The sequence below is a fragment of the Symphalangus syndactylus genome, chromosome 15, assembly GCF_028878055.3.
Source record: "Symphalangus syndactylus isolate Jambi chromosome 15, NHGRI_mSymSyn1-v2.1_pri, whole genome shotgun sequence".
Taxonomy (NCBI): domain Eukaryota; kingdom Metazoa; phylum Chordata; class Mammalia; order Primates; family Hylobatidae; genus Symphalangus; species Symphalangus syndactylus.
The window spans coordinates 79177354-79202566 of record NC_072437.2 but is presented as its reverse complement, the minus strand read 5'-3'; the positions used below and the strand labels follow the sequence as shown (position 1 = coordinate 79202566).

Sequence of the window (25213 nt, the reverse complement as noted above, 5' to 3'; positions counted from 1 at the left end):
ACTGTACACATCCTGTGAATTAATAAGATATAAAAATCTTTGGAATCATGACCAAATGAAATAGTGCTTTTTTATGTCATGCACAGAATGGTGATTCAGATATGTTGGTATGAGAATGAGGAATTCTTTCTACTGAAATTAAAAAAAAAAATGTTACCAGTTTTTGGCTTCAGCTTTTTAGGAGTCTGAGCCTCTTAGGTCTGCTAGTCACGACATTCCTCATCTTTTCCTGGGCCCAAACAAAAGACTCCTGACCTTAATTGGGCCAGGATATCAGCTATTTTCAGTCTGAAGCTGTGATTTTCAAAATTAACATCCATTAGTTTCTTTGAAAGTATGATATTAGTTGAATGCCTTCATCCTGCCATCTCCTCTCTGAATTCCAATAGGAATGTTTAAAATAGACAAAGCCTACTCTTTTTTTCTCTTATTTTTTTAACTTTACTTTTAATTTATGTTATTTTGTTGTGCATTTTGTATATCTTTTTGCAGTCTCACATCATATTAGAACAAGGAAGGGTATAGATAAGTGAATTTTAATTTAATATCTTTTAAAGCAGTGTTTCCCACCTGGGAGGCATATCAGAATTATCTATGTAATGTTTAATAAAAAACAGATGGTAGGCCCTATGTTGGCCCTGATGAATCAGAATCTTCAGGGTAGTGGAGCTTAAGTTTATATATGTTTCAAAAGTTCCCCAGCTGTTTCTGATAATGTATCTTTAATTTTGAACCACTACGCTAAACTGTGTTTTCTGTTTGTTTACTTTTTCAAGGTAATGTGTGATGTAACTCTATGGCAAATATTTTTCTGGAATAATTCATACCAATAGTTTTCTTTAAATTTATCTGTTTTTATATTTACTTAAAAAATTCTGTGTGTTTGTATATATTTGTATACATACATATATAGACACATATGTATTTATATGCACATGTATATGCATATATAATATTTGATTTTTTTCATAGTTTGACTATAAAAATGACCCACAGACACTTATTTTGATTTTGTCCTATTCTTGAGAGCGATCCCTTTGGTGTTCTGTAGCATAAGCATGAGTGGGAATGAATCTTTTGCTTGGGCCCAGGAAAAATGAGGAATGTCGTGACTGTCTCAGTAAACATGGATGATGGTGATCAATTTAGACTTGGTTGTTGTAACTGTCATTGGCATCAAGAGAGTGATATTGCTCATATAGTTTGCATAGAATTTAGAATTCCTAATTGAAGAATTAAATAAAGTTATTTAAAAAGAACAAATTTTGAACAACGTGTCAAAACCAGCCTTTTAAGTTTATGGGAACTTGCTGAGTTTGAATGTTACTGTTTTTCAAAGGTCTTTATGATTCAAAATAAACCTATTCATACTTCCTAAGTCGGTACTTTCTTTTTTTAAAATTTCCAACTTTTATTTTGAATTCAGAGGTACATGTGCAGGTTTGTTACATAGGTAAACGTGTGCCATGGTGGTTTGCTGCACAGATCATCCCATCACCCAGGTATTAAGCCCACCATCCATTAGCTGTTCTTCCTGATGCTATCCCTCCTCCCTCCTCTCACCCTCTGACAGGCCCCAGTGTGTGTTGTTCCCCACCATGTGTGCATGTGTTCTCATCATTCAACTTCTGCTTATAAGTGAGAACACGTGGTATTTGGTTTTCTGTTCCTGGGTTAGTTTGCTAAGAATAATGGCCTCTAGCTGCATCCACGTCCCTGCAAAGGACATGATCTAGTTCCTTTTTATGACTGCATAGTATTCCATGGTGTATATGTACCACATTTTCTTTATCCAGTCTGTCATTGATGGGCATTTAGGTTGATTCCATGTCTTTGCTCTTGTGAATAGTGCTGCAATGAACATACGCATGCATATATCTTTATAATAGAATGATTTATATCCCTTTGGGTATATACTCAGTAATGGGATTGCTGGGTTGAATGGTATTTCTGCCTCTAGTTCTTTGAGGAATTGCCACACTGTCTTCCACAATGGTTGAACTAATGTACGTTCCTACCAACAGTGTAAAAATACTCCTGTTTCTACAGAACCTTGCCAGCATCTGGTTTTTTTGAATTTTTAATAGTAGCCATTTAGTCAGTACTTTCTTTATAGTGAGAAGATTGAAACAATTAAGACTTAAATTTTAATCTTGGTTTCAATACAGATTTGTTGCCATTATGAATATAAAGCAAATTCATTAGTTTTCTATCTGCTGAAAGTTGGGAGTGTGTAGCCAAGAATTTACAGAAGACTTTAAATATTTAGATAAAAATGACTGTAAATGTGTTTAACTTTTGTTTGCTATAAGTCGCACAAAATGTATCTGAAGGTGATAGAAAAGAAACTATCCACATTAGCACATGTAAGAAAAAATTGTTCATATTATACAGCTCCAATTTTTTACAGTAGATAAACTTTTATATGCCACAACTATTAATAGTTTGCTTAAGTCTGTTACACTATTTTATTGTTAGCACATTGTGTGTGCGCTTTTAAAAATTGCTTGTAAGTTCTATGCTATTGTTTCCCAATTCCTGTACCTCATCTGATGACTGTCCTCTTCAATTTCCTCCATTATCAAGCTTCTTTAAAATGAGTCATTGTAATGGTCCTAGCATAGCTTTTCAGGAAAACTCATCAACTGCTAGAAAATGCACATTATTGATAAACATCTCTGCATGTTGATTTTGCATGATCTCTCATTTTAAAATTGAGTCAACACATGGATGGTTAGGTCACCATAAGAGTTGGCATACGAAAACACAGGAATAGAGCTGATTGAGTTAAATTCTGTTATTCAGGTGGAAATTACTGCCATTATGTAAACAAACATTTTAAAAGCAGAAGAAAATGCTAAATATAAAGAAGGGAAAAAAAACCTCTCACTCTTACTATATTATGTAATGAGTAATGGAAAAAAATCTTAAAATGACAAAAAAAAAAAGCTTTCTGAAGAGCTTTCTTTTTGGGGATTGGAGAAGATGACTTCTCTGTTATTATATGGAATGTTAAGTTCAGATGGAGGTGACTCTATAAAGCCATGTAAGCTACCTTGCATGTCTTAAAAATTAATTTGTCATGTTCTTTGGTGGGTGGTGGGGATTTGTTTTAGGATATGACAGCGCGTGATCTGCTACAGCAGAGATACACCCTTCCAAATGGAGACACTGCCTGGCGGTCCTCACCCCTTGTGAATGCTGCTCTGGAAGGCAAGCTGGTCCTGCTGGATGGCATTCACCGGGTGAATGCGGGCACGGTTGCTGTATTGCAAAGGTGGGTATGAGTCACAAAAATCACACACACACACACACCCCACTCTGACTTAAGCAGTAAAGATGGAACTATCTCATTCTTTTTCTTTTTTTTAAACTGGGTTATGTAGATCCTGAAAAATCATGATTCTATACCAAGTAGAATGACACTTTTTTATTGTTATAAACACAATGCAGTAAAACTCCAGATAATAAACATTTTGGGAAAAGCCATTCCCGTAGCAAAATTCCGTGTGTAGGCACTCCAAAAAGAAAGTGCTTCAGTAGTAAGTTTGAAAAAGTTTATATATACAGGTCTATATATGCAGCATGTCACATTGCTGAAGTTTCTATAATTTGTCAGAGTCACAGCTTCAGTATTTATATACTCCTTACGAATCATCGATCTTAATTATTGTTTGGTTTTGTTGGAGTCTTTTTTTTGGGAGAGAGAGAAAAGTAGTTTTGTTTGTAAAATATATAATAGCTTAAAATTATATTTTATATAGACTAAAAAAGCTCACTTTGTTAGTTGTAAACTTGAACATTTCTGTAACTATTGTTTTCTTATTTTGGTTTAGTTGGGAAAAATTTCCACACATTCCTAAAACTTCTCTAGAATTTAGTGTTAAGAGAAGGCTCTTCATGTGTAACTTTTGTAGAAAATATTCCCATCCTGTATCATTTTAGGAGATTAATGATACTGATATTTTTTATTTATTTTGGTTCTCTAACTTGCAGACATTTGATTTTTAACTTTAACTCATTAGGAAAGGTTAAATAAGTAGAATAAGCCATTATCCAACTAACTACTTAGAGTTTTTTTTTTCTTGACGTGATGCAGATACTGAATGTAATTAAAAATTCTAAATACATTATGTTACTCCTGATTAGATTTTAGAACATTTAAAAATAGTCACAAACTTTCAGTGATTTACCATAAACGTTCCATAGATTTACAATATTTTTTTTCTCCCAACTGCAGACATGGTAATAGTCCCATTTTATTAGCTATCTCTTGCATGTTTGCAAGTAGTAATAATAGAAGCAGCTACTACCATTAATTGAGTACCTACTCTGTGCATTGTGCTAAGCCAGTGCTTCTCAGGTTCTCAACCTTGGAATCACCTTGCAGGATGGCAATAAAAAATACTGATGCCGGCCAGGTGCGGTGGCTCACGCCTATCATCCCAGCGCTTTGGGAGGCCAAGGTGGGCAAATCACGAGGTCAAGAGATCGAGATCATCCTGGCCAAGATGGTGAAACCTTTTCTCTACTAAAAATACAAAAATTGGCTGGGCGTGGTGGCTTGTGCCTGTAGTCCCAGCTACTCAGGAGGCTTGAGGCAGGAGAACTGCTTGAACCCGGGAGGTGGAGGTTGCAGTGAGCCGAGATGGCACCACTGCACTCCAGCCTGGTGACAGAGCGAGACTCCGTCTCAAAAAAAAAAAAAAAAAAAAAAAAAGTGCTGATGTGGGCCGGGTGCAGTAGTTCACACCTGTAGTCCCAGCACTTTGGGAGGCCGAGGTGGGCGGATCACCTGAGGTCAGAAGTTTGAGACCAGCCTGGTCAACATGGTGAAACCCCGTCTCTATTAAAAGTACAAAAATTATCTGGGCATGGAGGCATGCACCTGTAATCCTAGCTACTCAGGAGGCTAAGGCAGGAGAATAGCTGGAACCCAGGAGGCGGAGGTTGCAGTGAGCCTAGATCGCGCCACTGCACTCCAGCCTGGGTGACAAGAGGGAGACTCTGCCTCAAAAAAAAAGAAAAAAACTCATGTCTGGGCTTCACCGTCAGAATTTTCTGATGTAATTGGTCTAGGCCAAGGTCTGAACATTGGCATTTTTAAACACTTCCCAGAAGATTCTAATGTACAGTCAAGATTGAGAACAGCTATATTAAGCATCCATTTTACATTAACTGTTTAGTTTTCACGTTAATATTGTAAAGTTGTGACTGTTGCCTTAACGTTATGGAAGACGAGAGTTTAGAGAGATAGAGTCGTTCTCCATCTCCCCACTCATTCAGCTAGTAAGGTGCACAGCTGGAGTTGAACCCGGGTCTGATTGGTTCTGCCGGCCACGCTCCTACCCCCCTGCATTATACAGCATCCACTCCCTTCAGTGCTTATAGAATGGAGGCTATGTAGGCTAACTCTATTGTGGGCATTAGGAGACTTAGGGGTTGGTGTGAGGTATAAAACAGTGCTTTTCAGCCATTGCAACATGTGGAAGACTATGCTATGTGTGATGTGGATGGTTAGGTCACCATCAGAGTTGCCATATGTAAAGCAATGTAGTTATTTCATTATAAAGATTTTTGTATTTTTAAATCTTGTAATTCCAAAGATAGAAATATTTTTATGCCAACCCTTACAGAGTTACTTTAGACTGAAGAAAGTAAGTGCCACCTGCCTTGTTTATTAATATGTACCTTGTGGTTATCTTGAGATACTCATTCAGCTGTTTCTTTTGCTCTCCCTCCTCCTCCTCCTCCTTTCTTTCTCCTCATCCCCCTCTTTCATATCCCTATCAAGTATTTATGACCACTGCCCTCCAGTGCAGAAACCAACAGTTTTGCCAAGTATAACAGCACTAGCCAATTTGAAATTTTGAAAGGTCCATCTAACAAAATTATTAGACTCAGTTGCCAGCAATAATAGACTGTTGGCTGACTGATTCTGCCTCTAAAAACTTCATTGTTCAAAACAGATTAATTTATTTTCGGGCTTTTTTCTTATCTTGTTAGGTTAATCCATGATCGAGAGCTAAGCCTCTATGATGGTTCTAGGCTGCTGAGAGAAGACAGGTATATGCGTTTAAAAGAGGAGCTGCAACTGTCTGATGAACAGCTACAGAAGAGGTAATTTCGGGTCCATTACTCCCATTGCTAATTTATTGTTAAGTTAAAAATAATACTTTTTATGATTTTTCTAAACCTAGAATAATGCCAAGATAACTTTGAACAATTTAATAATTTGGTGTCCTGGATATGCCACTACTTTGGCATTTCTTAAAACTTGAGGTTGCTCTCCAAGGTGTGCTCTGTACTCTCAGCCTCACTTTTTTTTTTTTTTAAACCTAATCGACTGTTTTATTTGCTTTTTTGTTGTTAATATGACAGTGATTTTTTTTTTTTTTTTTGAGACAGAGTCTCGCTGTGTTGCCCAGGCTGGAGTGCAGTGGCACAATCTCGGCTCACTGCAAGCTCCGCCTCCTGGATCCATGCCATTCTCCTGCCTCAGCCTCCCGAGTAGCCAGGAACACAGGCACCTGCCACCACACCTGGCTAATTTTTTGCATTTTTTAGTAGAGACGGGGTTTCACCGTGTTAGCCAGGATGGTCTCGATCTCCTGACCTCGTGATCCGCCCGCCTTGGCCTCCCAAGGGATTACAGGCGTGAGCCACTGTGCCCGGCCGACAGTGATTTTTTTTTTTTAATTTTTTATTTTAATAGTTTTTGGGGCACAGATGGTTTGTGTTTATATGGATAAGTTCTTTAGTGGTGATTTCTGAGATTTTGGTATAGCTGTCACTTGAGCCGTGTACCCGATATGTAGTCTTTTATCCCTCACCGCCACCCCCCGCCAAGCTTCCCTGTCCCTGAGTTCCAAAAGTCCATTATATCATTCTTATGCCTTTGTGTCCTAATAACTTAGCTCCCACTTGTAAGTGATGACATGAGATATTTGGTTTTCCATTCCTGAGTTACTTCACTTAGAATAATGGCCTCCAGCTCCATCCAAGTTGCTGCAAAAGATATTATTTCATTCCTTTTTATGGCTGAGTAGTATTCCATGGGGTGTGTGTGTGTGTGTGTGTGTGTGTGTGTGTGTATCACATTTCCTTTATCCACTCGTTGGTTGATAGGCACTTAGGTTGGTTCCATATCTTTGCAGTTGAGAATTCTGTTGCTATAAACATGAATGTGCATGTATCTTTTTCATATAATGACATCTTTTTTGGGGGGTAGATACCCAGTAGTGGGATTGCTGGATCAAACAGTAGTTCTACTTTTAGTTCTTTAAGGATTCTCCATACTGTTTTCCATAGTGGTTGTACTAATTTACGTTCCCACCAGCAGTGTAAAAGTGTTACCTTTTCACCACATGCATGCCAACATGTATTATTTTTTGACTTTTTAATTATGGCCATTCTTGCAGGAGTAAGGTGGTATCTCATTGTGGTTTTTCTTTTCAGCCTTACTTTTAAATAAGCATTTAAATGTTTTATAAGAACATTGGTTTTCAGAAGGTAATCTTTCCTCTGTTGCCCTATCAATTCAGTTTTGATCTCGTATTTTGTATTCTCTCAACAAAACTAAAGCTGGGCCCACAATTAACTGGGTTCATCCTCTAAGGAGGTCATCAGTATTGTTGGAGTATGCCATCTGATATTGGATTACCCATTGTAGCTTATTTAAACATTTCTTGTGGAGATGTAACAACCGCATGCAATGGTGAGACTTGACTGGATCCTGGAGGAGGAAACAAAATAAAAACAGCTATTAAAAAAATTAGAAAAGTTTAAATATGGACTATGTTATATGATATTATTGAATTATTAATTTCCTTAAGTATGATAATGATATTGTGGTTATGAAGGAGAATATTCCTATTCTTAGGAGATGCATGTTGAGATACTTAAGGGATAAAGTAAAAAAAAAAGTCTACAACTTCCAAATATTTCAGAAAAAAAGACATGTATGTGTGTGTGTACAAACAGACATTTTCTCTCTCTGTCTCAGAGTGAGAACACAAATGTGGTAAAATCTTAACAGCAATATCTAGGTGAATGATATGTGGATATTTGTAGTCTATTTTTGACATTTTCTGTGAGTTAAAAAAATTTCAAAATAAAAAGTTTGAAGGAAAATACTTCTTTCAGCTGCATACTATATAGAATGAAGTTTGACAAATATGTTATTTTCTATCTTGCTACATTTCCATGGGTATTTTAACAGAATTAGAGATTGGCATACAGAGGAACTCCTCATCACTTGATCTGTCTCTGTTTAATTGAAGCTGTCTCACCACTGAAAGGGTTTACTGCCCTATTTAAAACATTTAAATCTCGTAAAAGATAATTAAGTGTATTTATTATTGTTTATATTTTAAGAAGAAATTTGTTAAAAAATTTCTTGGAATTTTTTCCAAGAGGGGAAATGTTAAATTCCTTCCTATCTCTGTACAAGTCACTAAAAATTCACTTGATTACACAGCTGCTTTTACTTCCGAGGTATACATTATCAAATCCTTTTAGACTGGTAAATGGTTGGTTGAGTGTTTAGGGAGGCAAGTTACAGATCCTTCGCATATCGTAACTTCGGTTTATAGCAGTCGGCTTTGGCACATTATTTGCATGTGAATCACGGGTCATAGAACAGTTTATATTTTCAGAGGGATGAATCAAAGCAATTTTGGAATAGCTCACAGCATGCCTGCCTGGCAGTTTCTCTTAGGACATCAGAAGCATTCTACTTGTCTCCAAATGTCCAGGAAATGACAACCCTTTTCTATGAAAAGTACCCAAGTTCTCTAATGGTCACAGGCAGTTTTACAAATGAAAATACTTTCAGGAATTTGGCTCAGAGTGGTTAATAGGACTTTCTTCTCAAAGTTTTCCACCTTCATCACTATGGATTTATGTCTCCCTCATAAATACAAACTAGGCTCAGCTCTATTTCCAGAGGTCACTGAGAGAAAGTGGAGAGAGATCATAGCAATGCTTTCTTTCCTTCAGTTACTTTTTAAAAATTTTCATTTGAATTTTTACCACTGTTAAACATGCATGAAACTTGAGCCAGATAGTTTTTCAAAGTATTTTATGAAAAATACCATTCCCTGTCATAGATTGATCGGTTGACAGTCTCCCATTTCCCACATCTTACTCCCCAGAGGGTACTACTTTCAAACGTTAGGTCTTTCTTTTGGTATTTACTTCTATGTCACTAAACAGTATACTTTCATTGATATCTGATTTATTTTTAGTGTTAGGAATAATCTGTTGATTTCTACATGGAAAATTAATGTTTAGCTCTTTCACCACCTCTTGTCTCATCACACATGCACACTTCTATCCCTTATTCTTCCTAAAGAGTTATATAATAATTTTGTTTAGAACTTTATTCAATGCTTACATTATTACGATAACCAAAGAGCTGTACCCACTTAAGCAGTTTACTATACAACACTCATTTTCCTTTCCTGCATACATCTTGTTTTTTCCTCAAGTTAATAATTACTTACATATGAAGAGAGACAGATATGTAAATAAGTAATTACAATGTAATATTAAATGTTAGAATAAAGGTCTGTATAATACTGTATGGGAGGGGTGGAGCCAAGATGGCCGAATAGGAACAGCTCCGGTTTCCAGCTCCCAGCCCCAGCGACACAGAAGACGGGTGATTTCTGCATTTCTGCTTGAGGTACCGGTTTCATCTCATTAGGGAGTGCCTAACAGTGGGTTCAGGACAGTCGGTGAAGTGCACTGTGCGCGAGCCGAAGCAGGGCGAGGCATTGCCTCACTCGGGAAGCGCAAGGGGTCAGGGAGTTCCCTTTCCTAGTCAAAGAAAGGGGACACAGACGGCACCTGGAATATCGGGTCAGTCCCGTCCTAATACTGCGCTTTTCCAACGGGCCTGGAAAACGGCACACTAGGAGATTGTGTCCCGCACCTGGCTCGGAGGGTCCTATGCCCACAGAGTCTTGCTGATTGCTAGCACAGCAGTGTGAGATCACGCTGCAAGGTGGCAACGAGGCTGGGGAAGGGGCGCCCGCCATTGCCCAGGCTTGCTTAGGTAAACAAAGCAGCCAGGAAGCTCGAACTGGGTGGAGCCCACCACAGCTCAAGGAGGCCTGCCTGCCTCTGTAGGCTCCACCTCTGGGGGCAGGGCACAGACAACCAAAAACTCAGCGAGAACCTCCACAGCCTTAAATGTCCCTGTCTGACTGACAGCTTTGAAGAGAGTAGTGGTTCTCCCAGCACGCAGCTGGAGATCTGAGAACGGACAGACTGCCTCCTAAAGTGGGTCCCTCACCCCTGAACAGCCTAACTGGGAGGCACCCCCCCAGTAGGGACAGACTGACACCTCATTCAACCGGGTACTCCTCTGAGACAAAACTTTCAGAGGAACTATCAGACAGCTGAATTTGTGGTCTCACGAAAATCCGCTGTTCTGCAGCCACCGGTGCTGACACCCAGCCAAACAGGATCTGGAGTGGACCTCTAGTAAACTCCAACAGACCTGCAGCTGAGGGTCTTGTCTGGTAGAAGGAAAATTAACAAACAGAAAGGACATCCACACCAAAAACCCATCTGTACATCACCATCATCGAAGACAAAAAGTAGACAAAACCACAAAGATGGGGAAAAAACAGACCAAAAAAACTGGAAACTCTAAAAAACAGAGCACCTCTCCTCCTCCAAAGGAACGCAGTTCCTCACCAGCAACGGAACAAAGCTGGATGGAGGATGACTTTGATGAGTTGAGAGAAGAAGGCTTCAGACGATCAAACTACTCTGAGCTACGAGAGGAAATTCAAAACAATAGCAAAGAAGTTAAAAACTTTGAAAAAAAATTAGAAGAATGGATAACTAGAATAATCAATGGAGAGAAGGGCTTAAAGGAGATGATGGAGCTGAAAGCCAAGTTTCGAGAACTACGCGAAGAATGCAGAAGCCTCAGTAGCAGATGCGATCAACTGGAAGAAAGGGTATCACTGATAGAAGATGAAATGAATGAAATGAAGAGAGAAGGGAAGTTTAGAGAAAAAAGAATAAAAAGAAATGAACAAAGCCTCCAAGAAATTTGGGACTATGTGAAAAGAGCAAACCTACGTCTGATTGGTGTACCTGAAAATGATGGGGAGAATGGAACCAAGTTGGAAAACACTCTGCAAGATATTATCCAGGAGAACTTCCCCAATCTAGCAAGGCAGGCCAGCATTCAGATTCAGGAAATACAGAGAACGCCACAAAGATACTCCTCGAGAAGGGCAACTCCAAGACACATAATTGTCAGATTCACCAAAGTTGAAATGAAGGAAAAAATGTTAAGGACAGCCAGAGAGAAAGGTCGGGTTACCCACAAAGGGAAGCCCATCAGACTAACAGCTGATCTCTCAGCAGAAACTCTACAAGCCAGAAGAGAGTGGGGGCCGATATTCAACATTCTTAAAGAAAAGAATTTTCAACCCAGAATTTCCTATCCCGCCAAACTAAGCTTCATAAGTGAAGGAGAAATAAAATACTTTATAGACAAGCAAACGCTGAGTGATTTTGTCACCACCAGGCCTGCCCTAAAAGAGCTCCTGAAGGAAGCACTAAACATGGAAAGGAACAACCGGTACCAGCCCCTGCAAAAACATGCCAAATTGTAAAGACCATCGAGGCTAGGAAGAAACTATAGCAACTAACGAGCAAAATAACCAACTAACATCATAATGACAGGATCAGATTCACACATAACAATATTAACGTTAAATGTAAATGGGCTAAATGCTCCAATCAAAAGACACAGACTGGCAAACTGGATAAGGAGTCAGGACCCATCAGTGTGCTGTATTCAGGAAACCCATCTCACGTGCAGAGACACACATAGACTCCAAATAAAGGGATGGAGGAAGATCTATCAAGCAACTGGAAAACAAAAAAAGGCAGGGGTTGCAATCCTAGTCTCTGATAAAATAGACTTTAAACCAACAAAGATCAAAAGAGACAAAGAAGGCCATTACATAATGGTAAAGGGATCAATTCAACAAGAAGAGCTAACTATCCTAAATATATATGCACCCAACACAGGAGCACCCAGATTCATAAAGCAAGTCCTGAGTGACCTACAAAGGGACTTAAACTCCCACACAATAATAATGGGAGATTTTAACACCCCACTGTCAGCATTAGACAGATCAACGAGACAGAAAGTTAACAAGGATATCCAGGAATTGAACTCAGCTCTACATAAAGTGGACCTAATAGACATCTACAGAACTCTCCACCCCAAATCAACAGAATATACTTTTTTTTCAGCACCACACCACACCTATTCCAAAATTGACCACATAGTTGGAAGTAAAGCTCTTCTCAGCAAATGTAAAAGAACAGAGATTATAACAAACTGTCTCTCAGACCACAGTGCAATCAAACTAGAACTCAGGATTAAGAAACTCACTCAAAACCGCTCAACTACATGGAAACTGAACAACCTGCTCCTGAATGACTATTGGGTACATAATGAAATGAAGGCAGAAATAAAGATGTTCTTTGAAACCAACGAGAACAAAGACACAACATACCAGAATCTCTGGGACACGTTCAAAGCAGTGTGTAGAGGGAAATTTATAGCACTAAATGCCCACAAGAGAAAGCAGGAAAGATCCAAAATTGACACCCTAACAGCACAATTAAAAGAACTAGAAAAGCAAGAGCAAACACATTCAAAAGCTAGCAGAAGGCTAGAAATAACTAAAATCAGAGCAGAACTGAAGGAAATAGAGACACAAAAAACCCTTCAAAAAATTAATGAATCTAGGAGCTGGTTTTTTGAAAAGATCAACAAAATTGATGGACCGCTAGCAAGACTAATAAAGAAGAAAAGAGAGAAGAATCAAATAGATGCAATAAAAAACGAAAAAGGGGATATCACCACCGATCCCACAGAAATACAATCTACCATCAGAGAATACTACAAACACCTCTATGCAAATAAACTAGAAAATCTAGAAGAAATGGATAAATTCCTCGACAAATACACCCTCCCAAGACTAAACCAGGAAGAAGTTGAATCTCTGAATAGACCAATAACAGGTTCTGAAATTGTGGCAATAATCAATAGCTTACCAACCAAAAAGAGTCCAGGACCTGATGGATTCACAGCTGAATTCTACCAGAGGTACAAGGAGGAACTGGTACCATTCCTTCTGAAACTATTCCAATCGATAGAAAAAGAGGGAATCCTCCCTAACACATTTTACGAAGCCAGCATCGTCCTGATACCAAAACCTGGCAGAGACATAACCAAAAAAGAGAATTTCAGACCAATATCCTTGATGAACATTGATGCAAAAATCCTCAATAAAATACTGGCAACCCGAATCCAGCAGCACATCAAAAAGCTTATCCACCATGATCAAGTGGGCTTCATCCCTGGGATGCAAGGCTGGTTCAACATACGCAAATCAATAAATGTAATCCAGCATATAAACAGAACCAAAGACAAAAACCACATGATTATCTCAATAGATGCAGAAAAGGCCTTTGACAAAATTCAACAACCCTTCATGCTAAAATCTCTCAATAAATTAGGTATTGATGGGACGTATCTCAAAATAATAAGAGCTATCTACAACAAACCCACAGCCAATATGATACTGAATGGGCAAAAACTGGAAGCATTCCCTCTGAAAACTGGCACAAGACAGGGATGCCCTCTCTCACCGCTCCTATTCAACATAGTGCTGGAAGTTCTGGCCAGAGCAATCAGGCAGGAGAAGGAAATAAAGGGTATTCAATTAGGAAAAGAGGAAGTCAAATTGTCCCTGTTTGCAGATGACATGATTGTATATCTAGAAAACCCCATTGTCTCAGCCCAAAATCTCCTTAAGCTGATTAGCAACTTCAGCAAAGTCTCAGGATACAAAATTAATGTACAAAAATCACAAGCATTCTTGTACACCAATCACAGACAAACAGAGAGCCAAATCATGAGTGAACTCCCATTCACAATTGCTTCAAAGGGAATAAAATACCTAGGAATCCAACTTACAAGGGATGTGAAGGACCTCTTCAAGGAGAACTACAAACCACTGCTCAATGAAATAAAAGAGGATACAAACAAATGGAAGAACATTCCATGCTCATGGGTTGGAAGAATCAATATCGTGAAAATGGCCATACTGCCCAAGGTAATTTATAGATTCAATGCCATCCCCATCAAGCTACCAATGACTTTCTTCACAGAATTGGAAAAAACTACTTTAAAGTTCATATGGAACCAAAAAAGAGCCCGCATCGCCAAGTCAATCCTAAGCCAAAAGAACAAAGCTGGAGGCATCACGCTACCTGACTTTAAACTATACTACAAGGCTACAGTAACCAAAACAGCATGGTACTGGTACCACAACAGAGACATAGATCAATGGAACAGAACAGAGCCCTCAGAAATGATGCCGCATAGCTACAACTATCTGATCTTTGACAAACCTGACAAAAACAAGAAATGGGGAAAGGATTCCCTATTTAATAAATGGTGCTGGGAAAACTGGCTAGCCATATGTAGAAAGCTGCAACTGGATCCCTTCCTTACACCTTATACAAAAATTAATTCAAGATGGATTAAAGACTTATATGTTAGACCTAAAACCATTAAAATCCTACAAGAAAACCTAGGCAATACCATTCAGGACATAGGCGTGGGCAAGGACTTCATGTCTAAAACACCAAAAGCAATGGCAACAAAAGCCAAAATCGACAAATGGGATCTCATTAAACTAAAGAGCTTCTGCACAGCAAAAGAAACTATCATCAGAGTGAACAGGCAACCTACACAATGGGAGAAAATTTTTGCAACCTACTCATCTGACAAAGGGCTAATATCCAGAATCTACAATGAACTCAAACAAATTTACAAGAAAAAAACAAACAACCCCATCAAAAAGTGGGCAGAGGACATGAACAGACACTTCTCAAAAGAAGACATTTATGCAGCCAAAAAACACATGAAGAAATGCTCCTCATCACTGGCCATCAGAGAAATGCAAATCAAAACCACAATGAGATACCATCTCACACCAGTTAGAATGGCGATCATTAAAAAATCAGGAAACAACAGGTGCTGGAGAGGATGTGGGGAAACAGGAACACTTTTACACTGTTGGTGGGACTGTAAACTAGTTCAACCATTGTGGAAGTCAGTGTGGCGATTCCTCAGGGATCTAGAACTAGAAATACCATTTGACCCAGCCATCCCATTACTGGGTATATACCCAAAGGACTATAAATCATGCTGCTATAAAGACACATGCACATGTATGTTTATTGCGGCACTATTCACAATAGCAAAGAGTTGGAACCAACCCAAATGTCCAACAACGATAGACTGGATTAAGAAAATGTGGCACATATACACCATGGAATACTATGCAGCCATAAAAAATGATGAGTTCGTGTCCTTTGTAGGGACATGGATGAAACTGGAAAACATCATTCTCAGTAAACTATCGCAAGGACAAAAAATCAAACACCGCATGTTCTCACTCATAGGTGGGAATTGAACAATGAGAACTCATGGACACAGGAAGGGGAACATCACGCTCCGGGGACTGTTGTGGGGTGGGGGGAGGGGGGAGGGACAGCATTAGGAGATACACCTAATGCTAAATGACGAGTTAATGGGTGCAGGAAATCAACATGGCACATGGATACATATGTAACAAACCTGCACATTATGCACATGTACCCTAAAACCCTAAAGTATAATAAAAAAAAAATAAAAAAAAAATAAAGAAAAATAATAATTGGTATTTTTTGGTGTAAAAAAAAAAAAATACTGTATGGGAGCATTGAGGAGAAAGTGACTGTTTCTATGTATATATTGCCTTATTTTTAATCCCAAACACTTCCCTTATTGTCTAAATCTCCCCTCAGCACATTCAGGCACACCTGATATTTATCGATTCCATCTTCTATCAATTTCTTTTTTTCTTTTTTGTCTTTTTTTGAGATAGGGTCTTGTTCTGACAACCAGACTGGAGTGCAGTGGCACAATCTCGGCTCACTGCAGCCTTGAACTCCTGAGCTCAAACCATCCTCCCGCCTTAGCCTCCCAAGTAGCTGGGACTACAGTTGTGCATCGCCACACCCGTTTTGTTTTGTTTTTCCCATTTTTTTTTTTGGAGCAGTCTCACTGTGTTGCTGAGGCATGTCTTAAACTGCTAGCCTCAAGGGATCCTCCTGCCTTGGCCTCCCAGAGTACTGGCAATATAGGTGTGAGCCACCACTCCTGGCCCTTCTGTGAGTTTCATGTTTCTCCTGTGATATATTCTGATGAACTCTAATCTGGGCTTGTGGCTCTTTATTCTTGTGGCTCCTACATCGTCTTAGATCTCTCTCCACTCCCACTTAGTTTCCTCTGGTCTTTTTTCTTGTACCTTTTATTATTTAGATGTATGTTGAGCCTCCTGGGCTGAACTTCTAATTTTATTTTATTTTCTCTATTATGTTCTGTCAGTATCTTGGTCTGTCCTTAACTTTTCAGAGGTGAGATGTCCTAACAATGGTTCTTCTTTGTTGTCTGAATATTTCTAACAGTTGAAAGCCTAATCCCTTTCCTTATCAGTAATTTTTCTTTTTACCTGAGAACCACACCATTTTCTTAATTTTGTTGTTAAACACAGTCATGTTACAGAATCCGCTTCACTCTGATAGTATGGATTGTTGGTAAATTTTTTTAACTTTACTTAGCCTTAATTTAATTTTGTGACTTATTTTTGTCTTTCTGAAAATAAATATGTTCTTTTTTAGGGGTGTAATAGGTTAGATTCTTCTCTTAAGCTGCTTGGCAGTACTTCTTTCAGGACTGTGTTTATTGAGTAGAATGACAGCTTGACTAAAAGACACAGCACAGTGTAAAAGCAGCACATTTGTACTCAGTGAGGAAATTACTTTATTTCATGAGTTGTTCTTATAAGTAATATGACCCATTATCTAGCATGTGTTGATCCTATATGCTGGTCATAGCTACTACATCACTTTTGGCAGTAGCATTTGAACTCCACATTAGAAACTTATGACCCACATTGTCTGTCCTTTCATTTCTGTACTTAATCACAGAACTGAATTTAGCAAAGTGATTATTTCTAATAGTCTTTAAAGAAACTCAGCTTTTATTTTATTTACTTATATTAAGCTTTTTTGTGGAAGATTTTGAGAGAGAGAAAAAGGTCAAAGGTAGAAAGACAGGGAAAGTTTTTGTTTTGCTTTTTTAAGAGGAAGAGTTCTGGAGGCTGGGGATGGTGGATGCACAGGGGGTATCACTTGCAGCTGCCTAACAGAAAGAACAGCTTCTACAGTCTTGTACAAATAAATAAATCTACCTCCAGGGAATCAGTACTCCTAGGACAACTTCTACTACTTTGTAGAATAATGCCTCCTGAGAGTTGGCTTTAAAGCTCTTGTTCCAACTATAGCAATTGGATGGTGTTTTTGAACATGAATGTTATAATGGTAATCCATGGAGTCATTCACTCTCTAGGCTCCCAGAATAGTACCCAGATGATCTTATCTATAGACTGATGATTGGAGATAACTGATTTGGCAAGTATAAGTATTTGTTATTGAGTGTTAGCATTACTTCATTCTTTCCTTCAGGTTAAATGTTTATTGAGGGCCAGCTCTAAGATGACACACTTGTTGCCATCTGTGTCGTACCACACATGGAGACAGATATGTAAATAAATAAACACAATGCAGTTTTTTACTGTTAGACTGCCGGTCTGTATAAAATGCTGTGGAAACACAGAAGACGAATTGACTAGTAACTGTGCCTTGAGAGGTTGGAAAAGGTTTCAGATATTGTTTAAATTGGTAGCTCCCAGGGTTTTCTCCTTGGCCTTTTCTTTTCCTTGAGCAATGTCAGTCACTCTTACATCCTTATCTGTCATTGATATACTGAGCATTCTCAGTATATCCCTTCCCCTCCCCTCTGGTCCCCTTCCCTCCTCTCCACTTCCCTTTTCTTTTTTTTTTTCTTTTTCCATTTCTTTTTCTTTTTGATAGGGTCTCATCTTTTACCCAGGCTGAGGTGCAGTAGTGCTATCATAGTTCACTGCAACTCAAACTCCTGGGCTCGAGCTTTCCTTTTGAATAGCTGGAACTACAGGTGCACACCACCACACTAGACTAATTAAAAATTAATTTTTGTAGAGATGGGGGTCTCTCTATGTTGCTCAGGCTGCTCTTGAACTCTTAGCCTCAAGCAGTCCTCCCTCCTCACCCTCCTAAAATGCTGGGATTACAGGCATGAGACAGTGCACCCATCCAATATACTGAGCATTCTTTAAAAGCACTTTCCAATTTATTTTTGTCTCCTAAGTGCCATCTGACTACTAGATGTCTCTCCTTAGGTGTCTTAGAGAAACTTTGAACTCATTTCTACAAACCTGCTATTCCTCTTAAGTACCTTAACTTAGTGAATGAAACCCCTTCCTCTCCGCACACATAGGCTAGAAGTTTAAAGTGTCTGATCTGTAAATTTGATCACATCACTGTTTAAGTCCTTCAGTGGTTTCCATCACCTACAGTGTTTAGGGCCAGTATCTGCACATGCCTGCCTTGCCAGCCTCATCTTTCACCTCTCAGGACCAGCACAGCAAACTTCTGCTATTCCTTCAAGAGTGATGTCCTCTGTGAAGCCTTCTCTAACATTCCTCTAGCCCTTTCCAAGACCAAGACAGATTTAAGAGCTTCTTTGCTTCTAGACCCAGTTGGCAAATTTAGATACCTGTCCTGCTTTCAGAGAGGAAACTCAGGTAAGGGTAACTCTATTAATCCAGTTTTAGTTGACCTTCTGAGCTAGCAATGTTTCCTTATGTGAACCTAGTAATTAGGAATACTTTGATGCCTTTTAATGACAGTCTATTAACTGAGGGTCTCATAATTAACAGCTTCTAGCAGTGGGCTACCAACCCTTTCAACTTTATAGTGTGAAACCCAGTTTCTAAACAATTATATTTGGCTCTTTTGCCAACCTTCATTGTATAGTAATTCTTCACCAAGACTATACATCTTGATGATCTCCGGAGTGCTCCACAGGCTTTTATATTCTCTGCAGGTAATCGCACGCCTAACATGCCCTTAGAAGGGTTAGAGTCTTTTTTCATATTACAAGACACCAGGAATGCTGTGGACGTGGTGGTTAGAAATAGTGTGATGGCCACATACACCAGATACTATGCCTGTATTTCCCTCAGGAAATAGAGACCAAAATAGAACTCCTTCCTTTGATGAGAAAAACTTCTTTAGGGAAAGGGGGAGTATAAATACTATAGGATGCTAAATATGTCTTTTCCTGCTGTTGGCCAGACCATAAATGAGGGGGTTGAGAGTTTCTGTCATTAACAGTTTATATTGCCAAGAAAGGCTTCTGGTTATCTTGGGGAAACAATAAAGATTAGTGGCCTAGTCTTAGATGTACTTATATATGCTCCAGTGTTTTTGCATTTTTATTGAATATTTTATTTATATTTGTTGCTATTGAACACTGAAAACAGTTTATAATCTCTCAGTCTTAGTGGAGAACATAACTGGACATTTGAGCACAATCCTTGATCGGTTATATTCTCTCAACCCTTTTACTCTTACCCATATTTGAAGACAGGATCCAAGCACTATCTCCTAGCTTCCTAGAAACCTTAGTATTTCTTTGCAAGCAAATCAGACCATATAAATTTTTTTAAAAAATTCTAGATAGATCCAGGATTTTATGCCCAAGTCTTTGTGTTTGATTTGCAAAACAAAAAGCCTTAAGGAAATTCTGATTTAGAAAATAATTTTTTCTGAACATTTTTATGGTCAAGGAACCATTTGAAACCCTTTGCCTTGTCATCCCCGACTCCTGCCCCTTTTACCCTCCTCTCTCATCCCCAGGGTTCTGCTTCTGGTCTTATATAGAGCTCATATTTTCTAGAGTTTTATATAAATGGAATCACACAGTGTGTGTTCTTTTTTTGTCTGGCTTCTTTCACATAGCTTAAGTGTTTTGAGATCATGTTGTTACGTACATTGATAGTTTGTTCCTTTTTACTCCTGAGAAGCATCAGAAAGTACTTTATACAAACTCACATTTATGCCCACAGACAAACATATTGACTTCGATATTTTTATTTTAAAAATTGTTTTAAATGATCTTTTTGCTCTCTAAATCTGTAATCTTTAGGAAATAATATCTTTTTGTCTGAAATTAAGCCATATCTTTAGTTTCATTTATTTTTTTGTTTTGCTAAAATTTTAGTAAAATTAAACCTAACCTTAATTTTAAATTTTAATGGCACTTATCTCATAATTTTTTCATTATCTATCACTTCTTCAGTCTTTGTATTACCCACCAGTTTATCACATCACCTTAAGTACACAGCAGTTCCTCTGCTCTCTTTCAGGCTTGTGGAAGTCATCATCAGGAAATGACTTCCCATGTAACCTGTTTGTACATAAGGAAGCCTTTAGGGAGAACCTAGCAAACAAAAAGGCCCTTCTCATCCTGTTATTCAGTAGTTTGGTGACTGTTTTTATAATCATTATACACTTCTCTGCCTAACATACCAGCTGTCTTAGAAACTGCCTTCTTCAAATTTGGCCAGCTTACTTAAGAACCCTGCTGGAGTCAATACTAAAAAGCAAGCTATCGACAATATATGGGCCAGTAAATGACCATCACCTTTAAATGTAAACCATTTAGCATGCTCTCATTTTAGTTGTTCTTTTAGTTCTAATTTTACAGCTCCACTGTGGTACCTGGCTTCCTGATCTACTGGTTTAAGGATATAAATTAGACTTCCCCTTTTGGCTTGCCTGTTGTATTTTGACTTTGTTTATTCCCTGATTTGGTATCCTTCACTATCTTAACTGAGAAACTACATCTGCAGCTTTAATTTTGGGTAGCCACACCAGGCTATTTCTCTCCTACCCTTTTTTGTCCTAACTAGGAGAGAGGACGATCAAGGATACATCCAACATCTGTTGCTGGGCTTTATGGCAGTTTTCTGGATTACAGCAAACCACTTAGCAGAAGTGGAAAATGGAATAACCTTCCTCTTTGGCTTTCCCTCACAGGATTTTCTGTGTCCAGTTTCTGTCACATGGCTATCTACTTACTAGCAATCTTAAGTAATTGTGCTATCCTCTGGACTTTCAGGCACTGTCCATGTTGTTATCCTCCCCTCTTTTTCCAGAACAACTCTTGGACAGATCACTCCCCCAGGCCCTGCTAAAACACCTGCAAATAAGTCTTTTTCTTTCTACCTAGAGGGAAATGAAATGACATCTGGTTGTATTTGTGAATTCATTTCATCTAGGCCTTTCATGTGACCAATTTCTAAAAATTGGTTTCCCCTTGTTTTCAAATGATGATGTGGGCTCTAAAATTACAGATCATGCCATCAGGGACTTGGTAGACATGCCTGTTTTATTGATGGCACTTGGTCTTAACTCTTCAGAGTACTCAACTGATTCTTTCCACTTCTATCCTACCTCCTAGTATTCTAGTTGCTTAGTCACTTAACTTTTGGGCTGTAATATAATGTTATAGTTAATGGTGAAATGCCAGTTAGGTACCTATATTTTTGTTTTTCTGAAGCTCTTGGCAAGTGTTTATGTTTTATCCTTTCTCTTAGCAAGAACTATATTACCCTCAAAAAGCATATTTCTGCTGGGTTTTTCAGTAGAATTGATAAAAATGGACAATATTATCCACATGATTAAGATTCTGATACAGGGTTTCTAGTTCTTCCAAAAATAATTCAAGTCATTTCACAAACCAGAGGAAGTCTTATCTTACTCCTCTGTGTGTCCTAGAAAATTTACATGCTTCCTCAGTTTCCCTACCAGAGTTTTAAAAGAGATCACTTTAAAATCATAACATTTCCTATAAAAATGACAAAAGAGTGCTTTCTATAAAGGTTTTATTTTCTCTGCCTTTTTAAGACTTAGGTGTTCTTATTCCCAATCTAAATTTTAAATTCAATCTAACCCTTTATGTTTCTTACATTTTCTGTACTGTAAAGTCTCCTTATCCTGAATTGTGCCTCTTGGTCTTTTTGATTGACATAGAGTGGGTTCCTTGTGAGATGGGAGATTCTGAGGGGTTTTAAATGAATAAAGATGGTCTATATAATGAATGTGAACTGGATGGGATTTTATTTCAAGACACTATGGAGAAAATATGTTGTAGGCATAACAGTATATCAAAAGCAGTGGTTCGTGCCAGGGCTGGAGTTTCATCGGTGGTTATTGTACAACATTTACTAGCAGTGTAGTAGGTGATTGTTTGTTTTGATCTTATGTTCTTAGAATGTCCTGACTTTGTTTTTTTCAAAGCTAACCCTTTGTATGATAACATTGACATTATTAACAGCATGATAGCCCTAACATTGCCTAGACTTTAGTTACCCTGATCTGATTTCTTACATGAAAGGTATGTTATGTTTTTTTTCATTTTTTTCCTATTTTAGATCCATTTTTCCTATCCATCCCTCCTTCAGAATCATTGCCTTGGCAGAACCCCCTATTACTGGAAGCACAGCACACCAGTGGTTGGGACCAGAATTCTTAACCATGTTCTTTTTCCATTATATGAAACCACTTGTGAAAAGTGAAGAAATCCAAGTGATTAAGGAAAAGGTAAGAAGAAAGCCAATCTTAGTCTATTTTCTACAGCTGAGCTCTTTTTAAGGCACTCTGATACATGCCGAAGTAGAGTTAGACATTTTTAGTTTTTTCTTCCCATTTACTCCCAAATTTCCTCATACAGTGGTGAAGGTCAGTGGTTCTTAAACTTCCACATTTTTCAGCATCATCTGGAGGACCTGGTAAAACACAGGTTTCTGGGCTCCATCTCCATAGTTTTTGAGCTAGTAGATCTGGGATGGTATATTAAAATTTGTATTTCTAACAAGTTCTCAGGTGATACTGATGCTGCTGGTCTGAGAACCACACTCTAAGAACCATGGATGTGGCCTAGCTCTCCTCTTTCCTCAGGTGGAGGCCATTTTCGAATCCCTTTTATTTTTCTGTTTAGTGAAAGGTGACTATTTTAAGTTCCTACTATAAAAGGAGGCCAGACACATAAATAGTAAGTAGTCCTGGTCTCTCAAAACTGTAATGTATCCTGTACTTGCCTGATTAGTCCTTTGATGACTTCTAGTGTGTGTGCCTTAATCAAGCATTGTGGTTAGCACTTTTGGAGTTTTAGAACTGCACTCTTCAATGCAGTAGCACTAGCCACGTTAAATAATAATAATAATAATTATTATTATTATTATTTGTTTGAGACTAAGTCTTGCTCTATTGCCCACACTGGAGTGGTATGATCTCGGCTCACTGAAACCTCTGCCTCCTGGGTTCAAGGCTCCTGCCTCAGCCTCTCAAGTAGCTGAGACTACAGGTGCGCCCCACCACACCTGGCTAATTTTTCTATTTTTAGTAGAGACAGGGTTTCACCATGTTGGCCAGGCTGGTCTTGAACTCCTGGCCTCAATTGATCTGCCCGCCTCAGCCTCCCAAAGTGCTGAGATTACAGGCGTGAGCCACCACACCTGACCATGTTAAATTAATTTTTAAAAAATTCGGCTGGGTGTGGTGGCTCACGCCTGTAATCCCAGCACTTTGGGAGGCCAAGGCGGGCGGATCACCTGAGGTCAGGAGTTCGAGACCAGGCTGGCCAACATGGTGAAACCTTGTCTCTACTAAAATACAAAAAATTAGCTGGACTTGTTGGTGCGCACCTGTAATCCCAGCTACTCGGGAGGGTGATGCAGGAGAATTGCTTGAACCCGGGAGATGGAGGTTGCAGTGAGCCAAGATCACACCGCTGCACTCCAGCCTGAGTGACAGAGTGAGACTCTGTCTCGGGGAAAAAAAAAAAAAAAATTCCATTTCTCAGTCTCTTTTCAAGTACTCAGTATCTACATGGGAGCTTTTGGCTACCATATTAAACAGCATATATACAATGCTTATCATCATAGAAGGTTCTATTGGACAGTACTGTTCTAGATCACTAATTATTAACCTTCTATTTAAATGCATTTATTCCCTTTGAAACATCTGAATGAACTTATTAATTGTAGGTCTTGTAAGCATGGTTGTAAATAAAGGCATAGGTTTTAGAGTTTAACGACTTGGCTCTCAATGTGAAATCCACTACTTATTAGCTTCTAGATCTTGAGTAAATTACTCATAGTTTCCTCATCTAAAAATGGGGATATACTATTTATTACATCATAGGATTGATTTAAAGAATAAATGAAATAAAGTATATGTGGACTAGGACTTAGCATTTAAGAAAATTCTAATTACTTAAATGACCAATGAAACCCTAAGCAGTATTCTTCTAAAATTATCACACTGTCCTAGTCATTGTTTTAGTATCTTTTTTTGATCTTTTAAAATTAAAACCTTAAATTTGGTATTGCTTAAATAAAAATTGCTTATAGCTTAAGTACTTAATTGAAGTTTGTTATAGTTAAAAGCAATCGATACATGTTATTTGGGCAGTTGCTCTTCTGAGTTCATTGATATGTTGATCATACCCCTCAAATATGTGTTTTACATGTTTTTGGGAAAATGGACACCTCAAGTATCCATTCTTTAAATAAATGTACCTTATGTCACTTAGATATGTATGTAAGATTGCTGCTAAATAAGGGAACTTGGTTTCAGTAAGAAAACACCTAATTAGTACTTAAAATATCATGCTGAAGCTTACAAAATAGAAAATGATGATACATGAAAAGTTCTTTATGGGTACACTATGGGCCAGTTTTAAATTGTGTTAAAGGCTCCCTTCAGTTTTATCGTGGTGATAGAATTGTATATGGAGAAGAGTGTCTTGGTTTAAGTTACGTGATTCTTAAAGAGAAAGCAGGGATTTCAGTGTTTCCTAAGAGGTTGAATAAGCAACTTTATCCATAAATTAAACGTGTAACCAACAATGAATGACTTTTCTAAAAATGTAATTCTAATATTATTTGCTAAGTAGTCATAATTTCTGATTGATTGATCAGATATCCCAATTTATTCCTTCTGTTTGTCCTCAACTCTCTCAAAAAATAGGTCCCAAATGTACCTCAGGAAGCTCTGGATAAGTTATTATCATTTACACACAAACTCAGAGAAACACAGGATCCAACGGTAAGTCTAGGCTTTTTCCACAGGATTTTCTATTGTTGACATGCTGCTGGTT

General features: G+C 38.3%; 1 protein-coding gene across 4 annotated transcripts in view; it reads left to right on the top strand.

The window, feature by feature from the left end:
- Positions 1 to 25213, top strand: part of VWA8 (von Willebrand factor A domain containing 8) — a 458897-nt gene that overhangs the window by 138671 nt on the left and 295013 nt on the right. For all 4 annotated transcript variants that reach the window (XM_055244723.2, XM_055244727.2, XM_055244724.2 and 1 more), the window contains 4 exons: positions 3117 to 3277; positions 6007 to 6120; positions 22485 to 22653; positions 25084 to 25161. In XM_055244723.2, coding sequence (XP_055100698.2) covers positions 3117 to 3277; positions 6007 to 6120; positions 22485 to 22653; positions 25084 to 25161 — 522 coding nt within the window. The remainder of the gene's footprint in view (positions 1 to 3116; positions 3278 to 6006; positions 6121 to 22484; positions 22654 to 25083; positions 25162 to 25213) is intronic.